Source organism: Phacochoerus africanus, chromosome 7 (assembly GCF_016906955.1).
Source record: "Phacochoerus africanus isolate WHEZ1 chromosome 7, ROS_Pafr_v1, whole genome shotgun sequence".
NCBI lineage: Eukaryota > Metazoa > Chordata > Mammalia > Artiodactyla > Suidae > Phacochoerus > Phacochoerus africanus.
This window is the reverse complement of record NC_062550.1, coordinates 71,234,039-71,257,328: the sequence shown is the minus strand read 5'-3', so window position 1 is coordinate 71,257,328 and position 23,290 is coordinate 71,234,039. Positions and strand designations below refer to the sequence as shown.

General features: G+C 53.5%; 1 protein-coding gene and 1 pseudogene across 1 annotated transcript in view; both read right to left on the bottom strand.

Moving 5' to 3' along the window:
- IQSEC3 (IQ motif and Sec7 domain ArfGEF 3) overlaps positions 1-23,290 on the bottom strand; it is a 92,066-nt gene that overhangs the window by 54,498 nt on the left and 14,278 nt on the right. Inside the window, exon 2 of the mRNA XM_047787839.1 lies at positions 10,510-10,593. Coding sequence (XP_047643795.1) covers positions 10,510-10,593 — 84 coding nt within the window. The remainder of the gene's footprint in view (positions 1-10,509; positions 10,594-23,290) is intronic.
- Positions 21,425-22,080, bottom strand: LOC125131612 (40S ribosomal protein S2-like; annotated as a pseudogene).

Below are 23,290 nucleotides of genomic sequence, written 5' to 3'. Positions count from 1 at the left end.
CAGTGTTGGCCAACGCATAGTTCAGGGCATCGCTGTAGAGCTCACAGTGCAACTCCGAGCCAGACAGCCCGGATTTGAACGCTGGCTCTGCCATCCATGGACATGTGCCTTGGGCAAGTCTGCATGGGCCTTGCACTCCTCTCCAGGAGAGGACCACGTGGTCCTGTATGTGAGACACTCTAAGCCCTATGTGAGTAGCAACCATCGTTTTCCTTTTTAGGATTTCCAACTTGTTATTTTGTCAGATAAGAAACCAAAAAGCAAAAGCACCTTTCAGGGAGTTCCCGTGGAAACGAATCTGACTGGGAACCGTGAGGTTGTGGGTTTGATCCCTGGCCTCTCTCAAAGGGTTGGGGATCCGGCGTTGCCATGAGCTGTGGTGTAGGTTGCAGACCTGGCTCGGATCTGGCATGGCTGTGGCTGTGGTGTAGGCCAGCAGCTGTAGCTCTGATTCGACCCCTAGCCTGGGAACCTCCTTATGCCACAGGTGCAGCCCTAAAAAGCCAAAAAAAAGCTCCTTTCAGTTTCCCTATGATATTTTGTGACCACACCCATGGCATGTGGAAGTTCCAGGGCCTGGAACTGAACCGCACCAGAGCTGTAACCAGAGCCACAGCTATGACAATACCAGATCCTTAACCCCTTGAGTCACAAGGGAACTCTTCCCTAAAACAGTATAAAAGAACATGAAAAGTAGGATGTGATTTCAAAATAAAGAATAACCCTTTACCTTGAACTGTCAAGGATCTTGCTGTCTTGTCTGAGTTCATGGAGAAGTACTGGACTTCCCAGATGGCGTGATTGCTGAAGCCCTGAGTTCAAGACGAGGAATTAGATGAAACCAGAAGGGCAGGGAGGCAGCAGCAGACAGACTGTTGGGTTAAAATCAGACCGCTCCCTGGCTGTGCGGCCCTGGACTAGGTCCCCAACTTCTCTGAATTAGTTTCCTCGTGTGTAAGGTGGGGATACATCTTTTGATGGAGAGTTAATAAAACAATGACCATAAAGCCTCTGGCACTTATTTGATGCTCGGTAGATAGAGGTCTCCTCCTTTAATCTGGGCATGTTGTGCCTCCCTGCCTTCTGGCTCGTGAGCTGGCTGGAGAGCAGGGACCTCATCTGGTCCTTCCTGGGTCCCCTATGATGGAGGCCCACAAAACCTTGCATGCGCAGCCCATCCCAGAGGCAGGCAGGCCATGAGCCTGCACTGCTTCATTTCATCCTTCTCCTGGTCCAACCCAGACCAGCCCTGCCTCCCGCAGCGGAGGAGATGCTTCCTTGGTCCTGAGCCATTTCCAGGGAAGGGCCTCCTCCCAGCTCTTACCAGGCCCCCCTTCACCCCACGCCAGGGGAAAGGTCTCTGATGGCCCACCAGTGCCCGTGGCAGTCAGGTGTGTGCGGAAACACCAGAGTCTTGTGACACAAGAGCTGGAAATGGCATGGTCACCAGTAGGGTAGGAAATTGCTCCAGCCACCCAGCAAGTCACTATGGAGCAAGAGTCTCTGCCTGTTTCTTCACAGTCATCTTCCTTATCTTCCCATTTCCTCGTGAAGGCCTTCTTAATGTCTAGCCCCGATCCTTCTAGAAACTACTCCAAGCTCACAGCATCAGAATGGTTGGGCCATTTCCCACATGCCTGCGGGTTTCACGGGTCCACCCCAAAAGTGTTTCGGAGGAAGGGGCAGCAATGCGAGACCCACTGGCTTTGGGAAGAAGCACCAGGGCTCCCAGCTTGGGGAGCCGCCCACCTCCAGGCAGGACAGGGGTCAGAGCCAGGCCATAAACCTTTCCCTGTGGGGACCAAACTGTCTCCTCCTCTTAGAAGAAGAGGCAGCGAAACTGTCCGCTGGCAAGATTTTCCTGATAAAATGCCTGTGTGCTTAATCGCATCCTCGCTGCCCTGTGACAGCCCAGTGCTGGGTTAAATCGTTTCCCCTCCTACCCTGATGTCTAGAAAATCTCCTCTCCGGGCCTATCGGCCCTGCTTGATGGGCACTCATTGGGGCCTTCATCTTCTTAGATCTCTTCCCCGAATTGGTCCCTTGGTCTGAGTCCCTCTCTCCCTCTCATCTAACCCTCCATATGTCACAGGCTGGGCTTCACTAGAAACATCTGGAAGTGGCCTTCTCCCCCATGCCCATTGTCTGCCATCCAAAGGAGGGACCAGCCCTCTCCCACAAGGGCAGAGCTCAGCACCCCTGAGCAAGGTACAACGTAATGTGTCCCCTCCTGCTCGCCATACCAGGGGCTCTGCCAATAGGACCGCATCTCCTGAAGGAGTCAGCCCATTCTTTTTCATTTGTTTGTTTGGGTTTTTTTTTTTGGCCGTATCCACAGGGATCAATCCAAGATCAAACCCTCTCCATAGCCATAACCAGAGTCACAGCAGTGACAACACCGTATCCTTAACCCACTGAGCTACCAGGGGACTCGCAAGCCCGTTCTTTCCAAGTGTTTCCCAGTCATACTTGAGTTTCTAGATGCTTCTCATGGAACTCCTGGATCTTCACTGATTTCTCCTTCTCTGCTCTTGAGCGAGCCAGCTTTAACACAGCTGCATTTACTGAGTGCTTACCTTCTACCCGATGCCTTTCCACACATCATGCCACTGCATCCTCCCCAGCACCCTAAGACCTCAGTGCTATCGTCACCCCCATTGGACAGATACATAAACCAAGGCTTTGAAAGCTTGGGTCATTGAACCAGGGTCACAGACTTTGTAAGTGGTCAAACCAGGACTTGAACCTGGATTTGAACTGCTCCATCTCTGCTCTCAACTGTTCCACCTCCTACTGCTTCCTTGAAAGTTTCTGAAATCTTCCAGCCCAGGGCACTCTTGTCCCACCTCCCCACTCCCCTCCTTTCCAGCCTAGTAGGGAATCCACAAAAATCTGGTGCTCAGCTCTCTGCTCTCAGAAAAAGATTTCTTGTATTTTAAAGTTCTTTGTCAGTAATCAAGAGTCCCCTGCACCAGGATCGACTCTCTTGTGAATTAGTGAAGTCTTGCTATTAGAACATATCAGTCTCTCCTGACTTTGTTTCTGGTGAGGTAGCTCCCCTGGAATCCAAGGACCGAAGAGATGCCTAATTGATTCTCCAAACCTGCAAAACTGCAGCCCAGACTTTCAACACAGTGCCCACAACAGATCCCACCAGCCTGCTTGGGGTGACAGGAGGGGAGGGAGAAGACCCAGCAAGCAGTGACAAAGAGAGGAACCTGGTGGCCCCTCTGCCTGCATGGGCTCTGTCTTCACCTCCTGGCTTCACCTCCAGAACCTGAGCAAGTTGCTCCCCTTCCCTGAGCATTGCCTCAGCTGAAAACTGGACACGGTGACCTTTGCCTTTGTGCCTTTGACAGGTTTGTGGGGAGGACAGTGGAGCGGAGGGTAGGAAGGAGCCCTGTAACCTGGCCGGCGCTGCACAGACCCTGTGAAGGCTGAGGCTGGCTTTGCACCAAACCCTCCCTCCATCCCCAGACCAGTTGTGGGCCAGCACAAGGGTCATGAGTGAGGGGAGGCTTGCCTCCCTCAAAACCCCCTTTTGTGTTTTCACAATAAGTTAAACGAGAAAGAAACCCTGTCCGCTGGCCTCCCCAAGGCTCCTCTCTGCAGAAGCTCCAGCTGGTGCCAACTCTGCCTTTCCCACCGCCCTGGGCTCTCCTGTTCCCATCCCTCTGCCTCGCTCTGTCCTGCCTTGCAAAGGCTCCTGGTCTCTCAGCCAAGTCAGCTCCTTCCTGGCTTTGCTTTCAAGTAGAATCACGGAGCACAGGGGACCGGGGGTGGGGGGCGGATGGAGAGGCTAAGGCATTAGGCTGAGCAGCCCCTGGGTGACCCAGGTGAGGATGCAGAGGCCTAGAGAAGGGGGTGCCCCATCTAAGTCTGGAGAAGCCTGAGTCCACTCTGTTCTGTAGTCACCAGTGTCACCAGCGGGAGACCTGGGGCGAGGAACCTTCTCCTCAATCTCCTGTCTCGGCAGCAAAGGACGGCCTGCCCTGGCTCTCTGCCAGGTGACGGGTGGCCTGTGACTCCACGTGCACCCACCCTTTCCCTGTGCTCCCCGCCCCCACTTCTCCCTGCTCCAGACAGAAGCATGCGTATTCCTTCAGACAGCTGTCTTTCCTGTTTTGTTTTGTTTTTCAATCATCACAAAGGTAATCTCTAAAAATCGCCTTTCTTAAACCTTTCCCGGCCTCTCCGAGGCAGTGCGTTCTTGAAGAATGCCTGCTCCGAGGCAGCCGCTCTTGTGATGGAGGAAGAGTGTTTCCTCATTTTCAGTTTGACGAAACAAATTTAAAACACCTTTTGTCCTAACATCAGAAACACTTATTGGAATTATAAGTCGTTTTCAAAGCTCGTGTTGTTGCTTAAGAGATACATGGATAAAGATGACCTTTCTAAGGAGAAAACAAAACAGCACCAGAAATAGGTTAGAATAATCCCGAGGCCTGTGGGGAACGGTCACTCTTTCTGGGAGTGAAAAGAAAAGGAATATCCAGAAGTTCCAAACAGGAAGTTTTTAGCAAAGGAAACGAGAATTTGTTTCCTCCCAAACCGGAAAAACTCTGTGTTAGTAAACGCCAACTCGACAGCGGTGACAGGACAGTCCTTGCCGTGGCTTTCATTTGGTTGTTCTGGAAGTATTCTTTTTAGCTGGGTTTATTTCTTTAAATATTAAAGCCTAGAGCCTTTTTCCTTCCCTAAAAACATTCCCTCAGTCATTTCTCCCTTCAGCTTGATTGCGCTGATGTGTTGACCTAAGGCTGCCTGAGCCTCCTGCTCAGCGCTTTGGGGTGGGGGGGGCAGGGAAGGGCCCCACTTCTCGGTCCCTGGGCCACAAGCCAGGTTCTCCGGGAGGAGGTGGGGGGAGGGGGGCACACTTCACATCCTGCACCAGCGAGCGCCTCCCTTCTTTTGTCATCTCACTCTAGTGGGTAGACGGGGCAAGGGCCACAGCTCAAATCCTAGCTCTGCCATTTGCCAGGTGTGTGGCCCATGGACAAGTCAGTCATCTCCAAGCCTCAGTGTCCTTGTGTGTACCGTGGGGACAGCACTGTATAGCTTGTAGTGAGAATTCAGTAATACCTGTCTCCATCGCACCCAGCAGGCAATTCAGCACATGATGGCCAGCATTCCCCTTCCCGCTGTCATGGGTGGGGACACCAAATAGAAACAGGAAGGGAGGAGGACTTCTCCCTTCAGCTCCAGATGTGCTGCTGATGGGCAGACTGTCTGGAGGGGGCCCCAGCCTGGTCTCGCTCACACTGCAGCCCCCGCACAGCCCCAGAGGCGGGTACGGTTCCCAAGTGACCACCTGGTTAGCTGAGAGAGTATCTGAGAGGATGGCCAGGCCTGGGAGGGAAAGCACACAAGGAGACTGGCCCAGACATGAGTTCCGTGTCCCTGCTGAGCAGAATGGCAGACACCAGGACAGGACAAAGCTGGCGTTAGAGGGACGCCTCCGCCCAGACAGAATCTACTTTATCCTTTGTGCCTCCAGAGTCTGGCAGGGAAGATACAGGTGGGGCAAAGAGCACAGAGGGGTAAAGTAACAAGGGCAGGCTTCTCTAACCAAGGACTAAATTTTTCTGCCTCCTCCATTGAGGTCACCCCCGGGTATGGAGCCAGCCATGCTGGACTCCGCCTTGATGCCGTGATGCTCAAAGACCTGGAGCTCACCTGCTCAAAAAGCCCAGGTGAGGAGCAGCCCTCCCCACGTCCACGGCTCACTCTGGGCGCAGGACCCCAACCCCTGCAAAGGCCCCTGGAAACTAAGCTCTGGACTGCAAGGAGATGGGACAATTCCCCTTGGCCACTCCACTGCCCTCCCGGGGTGAAGATGCAGGGACGGGGAGCCTGGGGGCCAGGCGGGCTGGGAGAACCTGCTTCCACCTCCACCCCCACCCCCACCTCCACCCCCATCCCAACCCCTGGCGGAGGGAAGCGCTTCTCTAGGAAAGAGCAGGCAGTTCTGAGGCCCCAGAATGACCCTCCCAGCCTGGATGTGACTAATGGAGCAGCCATAGGACTCAGAAGCTCCAGAGTCCAGCTGTTTGAAGCCTAAACTGTATGGATTGAGAATTTAATTGTTCCATAATCGCTGAGTAAACACTGGCTGGTCCATTGATCAGGCCTCAAGTCCCTGGGGAGAGACTAGAGGGGACAGATGCCGACTCAGGGCTCTCCCCGCATCACTGCTGCCTGGGTGTCCCTTCCCCATGGGTCCCAGGCAGAGTCTCAATTGGCTGATTGGCAGGTGACAGGGGAGGGGGGCCGGGAGGGACTCCCGGGAGCCTCTCCCAGTGGCTGTGGTACATGGAGTAGGAAGCGCAGGCTACAAAATCTTATTTTCTTTCCTGGGGTTGCGGGGGGCGGTGTAAAATACAGCCCAGAAAAAGAAACCCTACTACTAATATAGTAACAGCCGTTAATTCTATATAACTGGATTCCACTTTTATTTTCTCCGTTATATTTCTGTATTTTCCACATTTCTAACAACTAGCAAGTATAACTTACAATCAGAGAAAGTAGATGTTATTTAGGATCAAATGAGATGGCTGGAAGGATTTCTCCCACGAAACTTAAAGAAACTCCTCGCAGCAGCTCCGTGGAAGGCGGCTGCCTGTCAGGCTTGGGGCTGGGCTGACCTTCTAGCTCCAGGACTGATCAGCAGTGGTACCCCTGTCGAGACCCCAAACTTCTCTCACCCCAGAGTCCTTATCTGCAAATGGCCATAGCAGCTGTCTCACGGAATTAAATGAGATCAAACGCTGAGAGCACTTAGCACGGCATCCCTGGCACGTTCAGTAAAGGTTCTTCTGTCCTGGCGGAAGGATGGATGACCCTGAAGGCCACCTCCCCCACCAGGCCTGGGGGAGGTTCTCTTTTCTGCCCAGTGCCCCCCTCCCGATCCGCCCCCGCTCCCGGCCTCCTGTCATTACATTAACAGAAGCCGCTCTTCCTGTCTCAGGGCCCCACTGCCACCCAGGGAGACAAATGGGTCGCTCTTCTGCCAGATGCAGGAGGACGTGGCCAGCTCCTGGGTCATTGTTTCCAGTGTCACTGAGAGCCTGAGTGGGAGGGGAGCCCGTGGGAGGGAAGTAGGGCTGCGATTACTGGCTTATTCAGTTCCCCAGAATAAAGCCCTGTCATTAGCAGCAGCAAGGGGAGGGGGGAAGGGGGCAGAGCCTGGCAGGCACTCCACTCACGGCCCTGGAGGCTGCTCTCACCTGAGGGCCTGTCACCTGGGAAGCGTGGGCTGTGTGCCTGGGGCTGCATGAACCCCGGCTGATGCGGGCACAGGTGGTCCAGTCTCGGGGGCCTTGCCAGCCTGCAACCCCTCCATTGTATCCTGTCTCTCACCTCCCACTTCTGGGAGCAAGGCTCCTGGCAGGATCCGTGTCCCAGGATAGAGTTTCTCCTGATCCCTCCCCCAAAGGCTTCCCTCTGGTGGCTGGGGAAGGCTGTTCTGGCACCCCAGGACTGGGCTTTGGGAGGGGCAAGGGTCTCTCCTGAACCCCCGCATCTGCCTCAGGCTGCTGCAGCTCCTCTTTGCGTGTCTGATCCAAGGGGCTGTGGGTATAATTAGCTGCAGCAACCAGGGATGAGCCCCTGAGGCCAGGAAAGGGACTCTTGCTCAGCTCTATGGCTTGGGTGGGGACAGCACCTCAGACTCCGCTGACCTGGGTCACTACTGAAGCCAGGTGGAGAGAAGGGAGGTGAGGGGCCTCAGTGGCTGGCCCTGTGCTCACGCACCAAACACCCTGACCTTGACCTCTGAGCAATGGTGTGGCATCCTTTGGGGAAACCCCAGAGGAGGCTGACTTGGCTGGAGCCTGGCTGAGCAGGTGGGAACCCAGACTGAGCGGTGGGCGGGAGGGAGCCTGGCTGGTCTCTGAGCCCAGCCTGGGGTCTCCCCAGGGGGTCCAGAAGGCCTTGGGACACACCCACCACGTGCTCACCAGAGCCCAGCCTCTGACCTTGGCATGGGCTGGTAGAGAAACTTGGGCAGTGTGGGTCACTCTCTGGAGGCAAGACACCTGGCTAAAGGGAAGGGAGGGGGCAGGGAGGTCACAGACAGGGTTGGGACCAGGACGTCGGGAGTCTGATGGGAGAAAACGTATCTCAGGGTGAAATCCCCCCAAGAGGCCAAGAACAGACAGACCAACTGACACACACATACACACTGCTGGGCAACAGAAGGTGCCCAGAAAGCTCCTCCCAGAGAAGCCGAGGCACTGACATCAGACAGATGGACAGACAGACAGAAATGCTCCAGGAAACCACAAACCAGACAGACGAGACATGGTGAGACAACTGGGGACAGAGGCAGACAGTGGCTGAAGGTCTGGCCAACCTGGGGGCATGCCCCCTGCCCCGCACAGAGGGAGGGCTGCAGTGCCCTCCGGGACCGCTGTCCAAGACACTCCCACCCCCACCCTGCCTCCCAGCCCCACTGCCTCACTGAGGATTCCTGCCACCCCGCCCACCTTGGAAAAGAAGCCTGTTCCTGGCACCCGGCCCCCATGAAGGGCCAGCACCCTTCGCCCTGCCCCAGCACACCGCCTGGTCCCACAAAGCACGGCATGCTAGGCCCTCCCACCCGCTCCCACCAGCGGTCAGGGCTAGAGAGAAGGTGGGCCTAGGGGAGAGAGGAAGGAGGGAGCCTAGCCGAGGTTTCCCAGGCCCAGCTCCTTGGGGCACCATGGTACCCACCCCTGCAGATGCTGGCGCTCGGGGTGGAGACAGCAGTAGATGTGGATGGGACGGCGGTGGACCAGGGGCAGGAGGCAGACCAGACAGCTTTTCTCTCTCTCCATCAAGGAGGACATTTTTAGGAAGAAGAGGCTCAGAGCCACACGGGCTCCCAGGAGGGGGCCGGGCCTCCACCTCCGTCTGCCCATCACCCCGCGCCACTCACCAGCCGCCCTCTTTCCTCTCCCTCCCACTGTCTCTTTCTCCCATTTCTCTTCTTCCTCCCAGTTTGCAGGAGGGCCGTTCTCAGCCTGGGGGCAATGCCCTGCTAGATGGGAGCCCAAGAGACCCAGGGGGCCTTACTTTTCTTAGGTCCGTGGCACACAGCCCGGCCCCGAGACCTCCAGGCATCGGCACAGCACTGGGGCCCTCCCCTGGCCTCCATCCCTGGGGTGGCCTCAGGTAGCAGCCGTGCCTCCCTCAGCCCTGGAGGTGAGAGTTCCCAAGATGGGCCCTTATTTTGGCCCTTCTCCCACCATTCCCTCCTCAGAGTCCTGCTTCCCCAAACCCCTCTGACTCCCTTCAAGGGAAAACTAGCAGTGACACCTTTCGGGGGAGGTTTTCTGCCCCCAAGCTCCTCAGTTCCCATCTCCAATTACTACCTGGTTATTTTGCAAGGAATAAAGCAGGGAAGTCGCGAAGTATAAATCTGGGGGTGGTGGGAAGCAGGTGTGGGGGCCTTTAGTGCAGCCAGTCCAAGCCTGGCTGCTCCCCAGCTGTGTGATGCGGAGGGGTCCCCACGGCTCTGAATCCTCTGCTGCCTCCCATGAGACGGAGCCTAAAGCCTGCTGAGCCCCTGAGCAGCCCAGAGGCTCTGGGAGACGGTGCGCAGCGCTACCCTCTAGAGGGACCAGCCCCTCCATCATACGGGTGGGAAAACTGGGGGCCCAGGGCAGTTAAGTGACTTGCTCAGATTCATTCTGACAAGAGGAGACTGTAGAGGGGTTGAATTTCAAGCCAGAACCCAACTATCCTGACCTTCAGGGAAATAAAGAACAAGGAAGGAAAAGAGAAACACTCTGAACTGAGACAGGAAACTTGAGAGAAAGAAGAGAACAGAGAGCAACCCACAGAGGGGACGGTTCCAGGCTGAGACGGAGAGAGAGGATGCCGATGATGCTGTGGGAGAATGAGAGATGGAGGGACAGACGGAAGGGGAAGACGGTGGAGGGGAGCGGGAGGACGAGAGTGATGGAGCAAGAGGTCTGGCCAGTGACCCAGGAGGAGAGCTTGGGACGGACTCCACCCCTGGAATCTCAGCAGGCCCTGCTTTTCCCAGGTTGTTGGCAAACCCAGCAGAGCTTGACAAACCCTTCATATCAAAAGGCATCTTGGCTCCCTTATGGCAGGAGAAAGATGAGCAAGGAAAAAAATGCCAGTCTTGGGTCTGAGAGGCAGGATGGGCACTGTCATGGGCTGGGTACCTGCTGTGCCAGATGACCCAGCACGTGGGATTTTAGGTATATAATCAAACACCTGCCCTGACGTGTAAACAGGTGAACTTTATACAGGCCATTGAGTGGGAAGGAGCAGCAGTTGGGGGTTCGAACAGTAGGCTGTAAGGACCTAAAGGTTGGGATCGGCTCATGTGGGGCCCGGAGGAAGGACAGAGAGATGAAAACATGAGGAAGGAGGTATAAACAAGGAAACAAACAAACCACAAGACTCAAGAGAAGAGGCCGGGTGGTGCCCTGGCGTGTGTGGGCTGCAGTGGGGGTGTGGGTGGGGTGGGGAGGACCAGCCGCCAATCCTTCTCACCTTTGGGAGGCTGGGTCAGAGCAGGCTGGCTTCTGCTCGGCATCGGCCGCTGGGCAGCAGAACTGATGCAGCACGGTCTCATTCCTGAGGGCAGAGCAGAGGGAGGAGATCAGAGCTCAGTCCCTGGGTAACACCGGGGTCCCAAACACTGCCCAGGAGGGCGAACCTGTCATAAAGCCTCTCAACCACCCATCAGGCCCAATGCAAACACCACCTCCTGCTTGCAGTCCCCTGCCCCCACCCCCATCAATAAACTCTTCCACATCTGCACCCCCATCCCCACAATAGGCTTCTCCACGCAGAGGTACCATTTGTTTGGCCCTATCTTTTGTCACGATCACAGTTAGCTCTTTATAACCCTTTGCCACCCCCCACCCCCCTGCCCACCACGGCCCTGACAACAAGGCAGAACGAGGTCTCTTCATCCACGATGCACAGAATTGCATGCAATGAACATTTTAAAGCTAATCATATGCAATGATGCAAAGCACTCATAGAGGCTTTAGAATTGCTGGCTGAAAATCCAAGGTAGGGGGCTTGATGAGGGATTTGTCTGATGCAGATCAAAAGGCCTATGGGAAGGTGGAGATCCGGGTTCAGGGCCGAGGCTGCCCCCCACCAGCGGTGTGATGCCTGGTTCACCTTTCAGGCTCTCAGTTTATTTACCAACGAACTACAGGAGTGGTTCTCAGTCACAGCTGCTTATTAATCTCTCCGGTGGATTTTTAAACTACTGGTGCTGGACCCTACCCTCCAGGGACAGATTCACTCCGGCTGGCCTGTGTCAGGGGCACAAGGACATACTAGACCCAGGACTCAGGGGATTCTTCTAAGGGCAAGAACTGAGAGCCATCAGACTAGATGATATCTGAGGCCCTTCTGTCTCTATGCTGGGATTTATTTTATTTTATTTTATTTTATTTTTTGTAGGGCCGTACTGATGGTCTAAGGAAATTCCCAGGCTAGGGCTTGAACTGGAGCTACAGCTGCCAGCCTACACCACAGCCCCAGCAATGCATGATCTGAGCCATGTCTGCGACCTACACCACAGCTCACAGAAACCCCGGATCCTTAACCCACTGATCGAGGCCAGGGATCAAACCTGCATCCTCATGGATGCTAGTCGGATTCTTAACCCTCTGAGCCACGACGGGAACTCCAATGCTGGGCTTCTAATATCCGCCCTGAGCCACCATAGGACTTAACATTGGAATTCCTTTCAGATAAATTTACACTGATCCGCTGCCTTTTCCCCTTTGGCCATCCTGGAGTCAGAGAAAGTCAGACCCGGGAGGGCTCTGTTCTGATCCTGCCTCCATCTCCCAGGCACCCTCCCCGGGGCTGGGAGCTGCTCCTCTGAGCAGGCACAGAGGCAGTCTCTGCAGAGCCTCCTGAGTCCCCAGACCCAGCTGTGCTGGCACGTGCCATGGAGACGTAAGCATGGATGCCCCAGGTCCTCCTGCACCTCAGGCAGGCAGAGTATTGGGGTCACAGTCTCTTCGGGGTTCCCGCTGATGGGTTCCCTCAGGCCAGTCCAGCTGAGGGGGGAGGCTTGCCTTCATCCCTTCTCCTGTTTCCCTTCCATCCCCCTCCTGCCCCTGGGCCTCCTCGGCCTCTATGGAGGCTCCCCAATAGACCCCCCTCGGTGCCTCCTGCTGGGGTTTAGTTCATGCTGCCCGCCTCTGACCACCTGGCCCCAGGCCCTCCCCAAGGTCACGGTCCAAGTGCCTGACCTGGGGAGGTCTTAGCTTAAGTCGGCCCCAGACTTCCCCTGCCTCCTTCTCAGAGGAGATGCCACAAGCCTCAGTTTTCTTGCTGGTAAAACTAAGATAATAGGAACTCCTTCACCTGGCAGGCTTTTCAGGGAGCAGACACAGCAGTGAATGTATAAGCCCTTCGTGAAGGGGATCCTAGTGCACATTTTATTTATTCACTTTTCTGACCCAGGCTTTAATGTCATCAGTTCAAACAACAGAAAGATAGGAAGAATTCTTCTTTGAGCACGAAGAGTGCTTCCTGCATGCCTGCAGTCAACCAGGGCTGCATTTTGTGAACACCCAGAGACACGAGATGTCCCCTCCACACAGCAAGAGCCAGCTTTTCTCAGAACCTGCTTCCAGGGGCCTCTGCCCTTTGTACCTACCTAATCTGTCCAACCAGGGCAGGTGGTACCCTGCCACACCTCTGCATCCCCATTTCTTGGTGGTGGAAAGTGAGGCCTGGTGTGAGGCAGGCTCCCAGCAGGCAGAGTAGGTGCCTGAGACGCTGGGCGTTTAGAGGACCTAGGAGGCAAGGCCTTGTCTGTACCGACCCCCCACCCCTTGCTCCTGGAGAGGTAAAGGAGAAAGGCCTGCACCCACAGGTCTGAGGGCAACCACTGCACTTTAGGGAGAGGAAGACCCTTCTGGGTGCGTCAGGAACGTGAGCCAGACTTGGAATCGCACAGCCCCTAACCTGGCCTCAAACAGGAGCCTGGGAAGGACTTTCCTGGAGTTGCCATTATAAAGACAGTTATTACTTTAAAAAAAAAAATACACACATGCACACATATATATTCATGTAAAAACCCTCAGCAATCCTAAATGTCCATTAACTGGTAAACAGGTAAATAAACTGTAGCATATCTATATGACGAAATACTATTTAGCAATAAAAAGGAACACGCTTACTCATATGCGCACCAGCGTGGATGAATTGCAAAAGCACCCTGTACTAAGTGAAAGATACTAGACACAAAAGTTGACACCCTGTGCAATTGTATGAGATTCTAGAAATGGCACAGCCATAGTGACCAAACAGACTGCTTTCCGTGATACGGGAGGGGAGAGATTGGATGGAGAAGGGAACAAGGGGCTTTGGGGTGATGGAAATGGTCCATGGCTTGACAAGTGGCTACACAACTGTAGACCTTTGTCAAAAATTGTCCAACTACATGCTTAAAGTGGGAGAATTTTATTGTGTTTAATTGCACCTTAATTCGGCTGATTTTTTGTTGTTGTTGTTTATGGCCACCCCGACAGCATTTGGAAGTCCCCGGGCCAGGGACTGCGACCTATGCCACGGTTGTGGCAATTCCGGATCGTTCTTTAATTCACTGTGCCACGACGGGGATTGAACCCACACCTCCACAGTGACCCAATTCGCTGCAGTTGGATTCTTAACCCACTACACCACAGCGGGAACTCCACAGCTGATTTTTTTTTTTAATCAAAATATTTTCTCCCCCTTCTCATGTCTTGATACTTCATTAAGAGTCTCAAGAATAATTTTTTTTTTCTTCTTTCTTTTTAGGGCTGCACCCGTGGCATACGGAGGTTCCCAGGCTAGGGGTCTAATCGGAGTTACAGCTGCCGGCCTACAGCACAGCGACAGCAACGCCAGATCCGAGCCCCCTCTGCGACCTACACCACAGCTCACAGCAATGCCAGATCCTTAACCCACTGAGCAAGACCAGGGACTGAACCCGAAAACTCATGGTTGCTAGGCGGATTCGTTTCCCCTGTGGCACGACGGGAACTCCAAGAATAATTTCTTTTCTGACTTCCCTCATCCCCTTGCCCCCAGATTGCCACCTAATTATTAACCCCCCTCTAAGCGGCAGAATAAAACACCACATTTTCCCTTCCTTTCAACCACTAGATTGGATTTTCAGAGACCAGATGGTTCATAACTGAGCCAAAGGAGTCCAGGGGGCCAGAAACCCGAACAATAAGAAAGGTGGGGGTGGGCAGCTGAGTGGGAATAACTCTGGCCCAGGCCTGGGGCCGCGAGTCCTGCAAAGGCAGGGCTAACAGTGTGGAGCTGGCCTGGAGACCCAGCCCCCTGTTATCGCTGGCCCTGGGGAAGGTCAAGTCTCCACAAGCGAAGCTCTTATCCCTGCCCCATTTATCTCATTGAGCTGGAGGGACTCGCCAAGACTTTGAATGTGAAACTGCCTTGGGAGAAACCTAATAAGCCCCACACAGACACACAATCTCATAATGACTGTTACTGATACTAGTCAGAGCCACCGAGGGACTCAGCAACCCCAGCTCTGTCGCAAGCAGAGACCTGCCAGGTGCCATCCTGACTTCCTCCTCCTCTTCCTTCTCTCCTCCTCCTCCTCCGGGCCCCACACCTCCTCCAGGCGGTGGAGGAGAGAGTGGACTTCCTTCACTCTGCTGCACAGTCCTCCTCAGAAAGCTTTGGAAAGGTCGGAAGAAGCACGTGATGGCAGATGGCCCAGCAGCCAGGGGCGAAAAGCTACAGGAATGTCATCCTGGCGCAGTAGGCCCTCAGGCTTCAGGGTTCTGCCCCAAGCCTGCCGAAGGCCGAAATCTCACGGGGGCCTCCCTCTCACCAGGCTTTGCTTCTTCTTCGATCTCTGCTCAGTCTCCTCTGAGGGAGCTTTAAAGGTCATCTGGGAGTTCCTGTTGTGGTGCGGCGGAAACAAATCCGACTGGGAACCATGAGGTTGCGGGTTCAATCCCTGGCCTCACTCAGTGGGTTAAGGATCTGGGGTCGCCATGAGCTGTGGTGTAGGTCGCAGAGGCAGCTCGGATTTGGCATTGCTGTGGCTGTGGTGTAGGCTGGCAGCTGTAGCTCCAATGTGACCCCTAGCCTGGGAACCTCCATATGCCTCAGGTTCGGTGCTACAAAGCAAAAAAAAAAAAAAAAAAGACTACTGGGGGAGGAGTTCCCTGGTGGCCTACTGGGTTAAGGATCTGGTGCTGTCACCACTGTGGCTCAGGTTCGATCCTGGGAACTTCCTTACACGGCAGGCATAGCCGAAACAAACATAAAACCTGCGAAAGCATTCTCCTAACGGAATTCTTCCAACCAGAAGCCCTCCTCCTGAGACCACTAAGGCTGCTCCATCCCATCAGCGGTCCTGAAGAGGAGCGGCCTGCTGCCCTCCCTGCCATGGCTCTCCTTGGCCCTCCTCTTCTCCCTGCTGGAGGAAGACTCCTTGAGAAATCCTGCCTAACTGCTCTGTACAGGCCTTGCCCTGGCTTCCTCATCTAGAAATGGGGTTGACAGTTGGGACGTCTCTAAAGCATTGTGTTGAGGATGAAATGAGTTAAAACACGCAAAGCACTTACAGTAGAGCTGGGCTCACAGTCAGTGTTCACTGAGTGTTAGCCATTATGAATGTTCTGCTTCCGCCACCCTTGCCCCTCTCCCTTGATCTCAGGGGAGGGGCGCCTCCCCCTCTGCCAGCCCCTTGGTCACACCCTCTTCTCCCCTGCTGCTTCACTGCTGTCAAGGCCTTTGCTCATCAAATCTGTCATCCTAACAACACTATTTCCCTAGAGCTCCTCCCGCCCCCTTCCTTCTAAGCTTCCAGGAAGAGCTGTCTGCTTGCAGGTGTCTCCCTTCACCTTGATCTCCTGCCAGCTTGATGCTGTAGGGTAGCTCCTCCCCAGAGCCCCAACAGAGCTTCCCCCTGGGAGCTCCGGGGAGCTCCCCAGCGATCTGGTTGCCAATCCAGTGGGACCTTCTCAGTCTCTCAGTGACTTGACTTTCCCACATTATTCATAGGCCAAACCCTGCCTCTTCTTCTTCTTTTTTTTTTTTTTTTTTTTTGTCTTTTTAGGGCCACACTCACAGCATATGGAGGTTCCCAGGCTAGGGGTCGAATTGGAGCTCTAGCTGCCAGCCTACGCCACAGCTCACAGCCACAGCAACACCAGATTCAAGCCATGTCTGCCACCTACACCGCAGCTCACTGAAACACCAGAGCCTTAACCCACTGAGCAAGGCCAGGGGTTGAACCTACATCCTCATGGATGCTAGTCAGATTTGTTTCCGCTGAGCCACAGTGGGAACTCTGAAACCCTGCTTCTTGAAACACCCTCCTCCCCTGGCTTCCAAGGAAGTGGTCTGCCCGCCCGTGTTCCTACCAGGACCTTGTGTTGGTGGTGATGGGAGGAGTCAGTCCATGGAGAGGAAAGGGGCCAGTGACCAACACCAGCTGGCCAGGCCAGGCCACTTGGTTACCACCCTGAAAGTATGACAAGACTTTGCAATCCCCTCTGGGAGGAGCCACCCCTAAAATGCCAATCTGTTGCTGCTCTAAGGCCCTGGGTAGTTTACAACACTGTCTCAGGCTGGTGCGTGACGCCCCCACAGGACTGTTGTTCTCTGCCTCTGACTCCTCACGGGGGCTGTAGCTATAGCTGCAGCAGGGGAAGACCCATCTCAGGATGCTGCTTGGACTCACTTATGGGCGGGTTTTCCAAGTTTTCCACTCAATTCAAACTGCAAATAGCGACCCCCTCTTTTTTTTCTTTCAGGGCCGCACATGCAGCATGTGGAAGTTCCTGGGCTAGAGGTCAAATCGGAGCCACAGCTGTGGGCCTAGGCCACAGCCACCGCAAGGCTGGACCCAAGCAACATCTGTGACCTACACCGCAGCTCACAGCAACGCCGGATCCACAACCCACTGAGTGAGGCCAGGGATCAAACCCACTTCCTCACGGACACTGTGTCATGTTCTTAACCCACTGAATGCCCCAGCAGGAACTCCTGCCCCCCCCCCTTTACACATGTCCCAAAGAGGGGACCGAGGCATCCTGTCCCCAACAAAAAAATCATCGCCCTCCTCACTCAGAGTCGTCCAGAGCCCAGGAGGCAGGGGACGCTCCCCAGTGGCCTGCTTGTCTGTTTACTCATCGGTACACGTGGCTGACAAGGACCCCGGCAGAACCTCACCGACACCTCGCCTCATCGAGAGGACTGGAGAGGCAGGGATGCTTGTCCCTGTTCCCAGGTGAGGCAGCGCTGGCCCCAGGCTTGAGCCCAGTCCCCAGGGTATGTTACTGCCGCAGAGAGGCTGGGGCACACAGGGGACCAAACAGGAGGCAACGTGCCTTTAGAATCAGCTAAATGAGAAAACACACCAGGCGTTCAGCTCGCAGTAGTAATAAATGAGAGGTCACTCCATTCTTCAATGAGCCGCTCTGTTTCCCGCCCAAAGGCAAACTCCTCGTCTTCTCCACAGCCCTGCCATGGGCACAGGGTCAGCCACGGATCACCTGCCTGTTTGAGGTTTGCGGAACTGGGGGCAGAGTCTGCCTGGGTCAGTGCATTCCTTTTTTTTTTTTCTCCAGTAGGCAACACAGTGTTATCTGCTATGGTCACCAGGTTTTACATTAGCTCCTCAGATCTTACTCACCTCACACCTGAAGGTCTGTGCCCACTCACACCCCAAACCTGTGCACTATTTCCGCTACCCCACCCCCAGCCTCTGGCAACCACTTTTCTACACTGTTTCTATGAGTTTGACTGTCTTTTTCTTTTCTTTTTTTTTTTTGGCTGCATCCACGGCATGCAGAAGCTCCCAGGCCGGATCAAACCTATGCCACAGCAGCGGCCTGAGCCACAGCAGTGACAATCCCAGATCCTCAACCCACTGAACCACCAGGGAACTCCCTGAGTTTGACTTTCTTTTTCTTTTTAAGACTCACACATAAGTAATACCATGTAGTATTAGACTTTCTCTGTCTGGCTTATTTCATTAGCATAACGCCCACAAGGTCCATCCATGTTACCACAAACGGCAGAATTTCCTTCTTTGTCAAGTCTAGACAATATTCCACTGTATGGAATCTTTCTTATCCATGCATTCCCTGATGGCCATGTTGGGTTGTTTCCATTTCTTAGCTATTGTAAACAGTGTTGCAATAAACACGGGAGTGCAGATATCTTTGCCAGATTCTGTTTTCATTGCCTTTGGATAAATACCCAAAAGTGGAATTACTGGATCACATGGTAGCTGTATGTTTTATTCTTTGAGGAACCTCCATACTGTTTTCCAATTTACATTCCTATCAACAGTGCACGAGGGTTCACTTTTCTCCACATCCTCACCAATACTTATTTCTTGTCCTTTTGATGATAACCATTTTTTTAAGGGCTGCACCCTTACATCTGGAAGTTTCCAGGCTAGGGATTGAATCAGAGCTGCACCTGCCGACCTATGCCACAGTCACAGCAATGCAGGATCGGAGCCCCGTCTGTGACCTACACCACAGCTCACAGCAACACTGGATCCTTAACCCACGGAGGGAGGCCAGGGATTGAACTCTCGTCCTCGTGGGTGCTAGTTGGGTTCGTTACGGCTGAGCCACCACGGGAACTCCTGATGATAACCATTTTAACGGGTGTGAGGTGGCATCTGCTTGTGGTTTTGATTTGTGTCTCCCGGATAATGAGTACCTTTTGATGTGCCTGTTGGTCATCTGCAGGTCTTCTTTGGGAAAACATCTATTCAGATCCTCGGCTCATTTCTTAATTGGATGGTTTCGTTTTTTGCTAATGAGTTATATGAGTTCTTTACGTATTTTGGATATTAATTCCTTATCAGCACATGATTTGGAAATATTTTGTCCTATTCAGCATGTTGCCTTTCCATTTGGTGGATGTTCTCCTTCTCTGTGTAGAAGCGCTTCAGTTTGAGGTCATCCCACTTGTTTCTTTTGGCTTCTGTGGCCAGTGTGTTCCTTATCACACTTGTCACCATGCTGGACTCACAATGCCACAGCCTCCTCTCTTCATTACAGCCTCTCACAGCTTATACAGCACCTTCTCACACATCTTTTGATCTTTGTACATGAGTTCGATCTAGTTATTCTCCTTTGCAGGTAAAGGAACAGAGAGGTGAGCTGGTTTTCCCAAGGTCACACACCTGGTAAGGGGTGGAACCAGCACTGAATCGAATTCCTCTCATCCTAGGAGTGCACAGCACGGAGCAGCCAGGGAGCCACAGATGCCCAAGGGAGGAGTTCCACCGAGGCCTCTTCTCCAACCACAGGAGGTAGCAGGGAGAGCCCCCAAGCGTTAGGTTTAGGGGGAGCTGCACTTAGTCCCTGCCTTCCCACTGGCATGGCTGTGGACACCCCAAACCTATGCACGCACGACCCAGCACACACATGTGTCCAGTGCACACGCATTCATTCGTGGCTGTGTAGACACACATATGCACGTGTACATGTTTTCATATGCAACCCTGCACGTGCAGATGGGTGCCCATGCGCACACACATGCACACATACAATCAGGAGTGAGACCAAGGGTGTTTCATCCCTTACATGAACCTGCTGACCATGTGGGCCATGGAAAGATATGATGTCACGTAGAGACCCTCAAATCAGCCATCCATAACTGCATGTGGGTGACACTCTGCCGTCCTCTAGCCAGTCCTCACGGCACGACAGAGATGAGTGGGCCAAAGGCTGAGCTCAGCAACACTAACAACCGTGACGTGGATGGGTCTCATGGGGACAGCAGCCTTTGTGTCCCTGAGCACTGAGCCAAGTTCCCGATCAGGCCTTGACTTGGGAAGTGCTTCCCCACCACAGGGGCCTCCTCTAGAGCAGGGTTAGCAGGGCATACGAGGCTAAAGCTTCTGTGTGAATCTTGACGACACCACTGTGTGACCTCAGTGGGTCACCTTAACCTCTCTGAGCCTCAGTTACCACATCTGTGAAATGGGGATAATGATACCTCCCCATGAGGACTGTATGGATAAAACGAGATTTAAAGACGTACATGGGAGTTCCCGATGTGGCTCAGTGGTTAATGAATCTGACTAGGAACCATGAGGTTGCAGGTTCGATCCATGACTTTGCTCAGTGGGTTAAGGATCCAGCCTTGCCGTGAGCTGTGGTGTAGGTCGCAAATGCAGCTCGGATCCTATGTTGCTGTGGCTGTGGTGTAGGCCAGCAGCTACAGCTCTGATTCAACCCCTAGGCTGGGAACCTCCATATGCCGCGGGAGTGGCCCCAGAAAAGGCAAAAAAGACAAAAAAAAAAAAAAGTCTAGCACATAGCAGAAATGAGTTCATGGATGGTGAAAGGAAGACTGCATCAATGAGTGAAGACCAATAGCTTGTGGGCTGCACTTCAGGCCTCTCTGTGAACTGCTCTCACTCTTCTGCCCCTTGAGCCCCCTGACTGTTTCCTGCAGGAGTGGATCACATAGTTCCCTGCTCAAAGTCCTACCCATGACTTCCACCCCACAAACCCCTCTGCAGGACCTGTGCTGACACCTCTCTCTCTCACTGTTCCCTTCTCCTAGTCTTTGACCACTTGTGTTCTTCCAGCCCCAGGGCCTTTGCACAGAACATTCTTCCCTCGGGTGTTCCATGGCTCCATCCCTCACTTTATTTCTCTGCTCAAATGTCACCTCCTGAGTGAGGTCTTGCCTCTCGAACTGCCCTCCTCCCAGTCACCCTCTTAGCTTTCCTTATGGTCCTTATGAGTGGATATTTACATGAGTTATTTTTCTTATTTAATATCTGTGGGGGGTTGTTTTTTTATTTTTGTTTTTCTTTTTAGGGCCGCACTCTCAGCATGTGGAGGTTCCCAGGTTAGGGATCAAATCAGAGCTACAGCTGCCGGCCTACACCACAGCCACAGCAACGCCAGATCCGAACCACTTCTGTGACCTACACCACAACTCACGGCAAGGCCAGATCCTTAACCCACTGAGCGAGGCCAGGGATCGAACCCTCAACCTCATGGTTCCTAGCTGGATTTGTTTCCACTGCGCCACGATGGGAACTCCCTAATATCTGTTTTTAATATCTGTCTTCTCTGTGATGGCAGAGTCTTTGATTCATTCACTGTAAATCCTTAGTACCTATATAGCAGAGCCTGGTATGCATCATGTATTCAATCAATACTTGTTAAATAAATGTACACAGAGGACTCCAGCCCTTGAGGAGCCTAAATAAAAATTCCATCCCCAAATAATGATATTAGGCTCAGCTCACCTCTCCCCACATTTTGGGGGTGACTCTGCTCCCACCCTCTTCATGGGGACACCTCTTTGCTGGGATACTTCGTGGTTTTCCAGCTGTTCTGCTCCCTCTTTGCCCCCCCCCACCTCTTTTCCCCCAGAGCTTTGCTCACTTTATTTTTCTCATATAAAATTATGCGGTGGCTGCAGCTGAAGCCTAGGTCCTCTGCACGGAAACTCTGGTGTGGGTCTTTTCAGGATGGGCAGTGAATTCCTGATAAGGACACTTGGTAAACACTGCCTCTTTCCAGAGACCAAGAGGGAGGTGACTGTAAGTCTTGGACATGGTGGCAAAGGTGGCCTTGGCGAAGTTGCCCAGGGTGGCAGTGCAGCCCCTGGCAGAGGTATAGCAGTCATCAGTTCCCACCATCATCAGTAGCTTCTTGGGCACAGGGACTGAGACCATGCCACTGCCCCAGGGGGCAGGGATGAGGCGCACCAGCCAGGAGCCATAGCTGCCAGTCACCTTGCGAGGGACGGTATGGGGCTTGCCAGTCTTGTTCCCCCAGGAGCCTTGCTGCATGGGGACAATGGAGAGCTTGGCCAGAATGATGGCTCCACAGATGGCAGTGGCTACCTCCTTAGAGCAATTGACACCCAAACCAACAGGTTCATTGTCATCCCCAATGGCGACAAGTACCTTGAACCTGGTTTGCTGGCCAGCACTGTCTGCTTCTACATAGGCATAAGCTTCAAACCCTCATCCTTGAGGGGTGTCCCCAGGAAAAAGTCAATGGCCTTAGATTCCTTGATGGGCAGATGGGCAGAGAGAAGAGATAGATGTGCCATTTGGTGTTTTCACTGAGAAGTTACGCCCACCTCTTTTTTTTTTCTTTTTTCTTTTTTTCTTTCTTTTTTCTTTTTTTCTTTTTTTTTTTTTTTCTGTCTTTCTAGGGCTACACTTGCAGCATATGGAGTTTCCCAGGCTAGGGGTCAAATCAGAGGTGCAGCTGCTGGCCTATGCCACAGCCATTGCAATGCCAGATCCAAGCCATGTTTGCAACCTACACCACAGCTCACGGCAACGCCAGATCCTTAACCCACTGAGCAAGGCCAGGGAGTGAACCCACGTCCTCATGGATACTAGTTGGGTGTCGTTAACTGTTGAGCCACAGTGGGAACTCCCACCCCCACCTCTTGACAAGGCTCCATACCAGCCCTCTTTGGTCTTTTCTCGCTGCTTGGTGGGATCCTCCAGTCTCAAGGCTTGAAAAGCCCTCCCAAATTTATGTCTCCAGTCCATCCAATAGCCTGCCAGTTGTCTCCACGTGGACGCCAAACAGGCATCTCCAACTGAGTGTGGCTAAAATCCACACCCCCATCTGCTCCCTAAATATGCCCCACCTCATCCTTCGAATAACTTCAGCCCAAACTCCTGGATTCATCCTCAACCCCCCTCTCTCACACCCAAGTTCATGGTCAGGAAGTCCCCTTCATTGACTGCTCATCGCCACTTCTGCAGCCAGGGTGCTCCAAGCTATTTCCAACTCTTACCTGGATGGGGCAATAGCCTCCTACCTTATCTCCTGGCTTCTGTCTCCCTTCCTCCTCAATCTATTATCAACCCAAGCTCAACCCAGCAGCTGAGGTTCTTTTTCAGATTTCTCTGCTCAAAACCATCCCCTGGCTTCCAGTTTTTTCTCAAGGTAAAAGCCAAACTCCCCATAATGGGTCCCAAGGCCCTAACAGCGTGTCTCAGCAAGAAACACTGGTACCTCTGGCAGGAAGATTCTTCATTGTTGGTACTGCCCTATGCACCCTAGGACGTTTGATGTAGCCTTTGCCCACTATATGCCAGCAGAGCAATGCTTCTCCCGCAACCCTGCCAGCCACCATGACAACTAAAATGTTCCCACGCACTTCCAAACACTGTCTGGTGGGTCTGGAAATCCCAGGTGAGGCTTTTTCGACATCTGCTGCAGCCCTGCAACCCTCTCCCACTCCCCTCCACCCTGAGTAGGGGGCACCCACCTCAGACCACACTCCCTGTGCTCCCTCT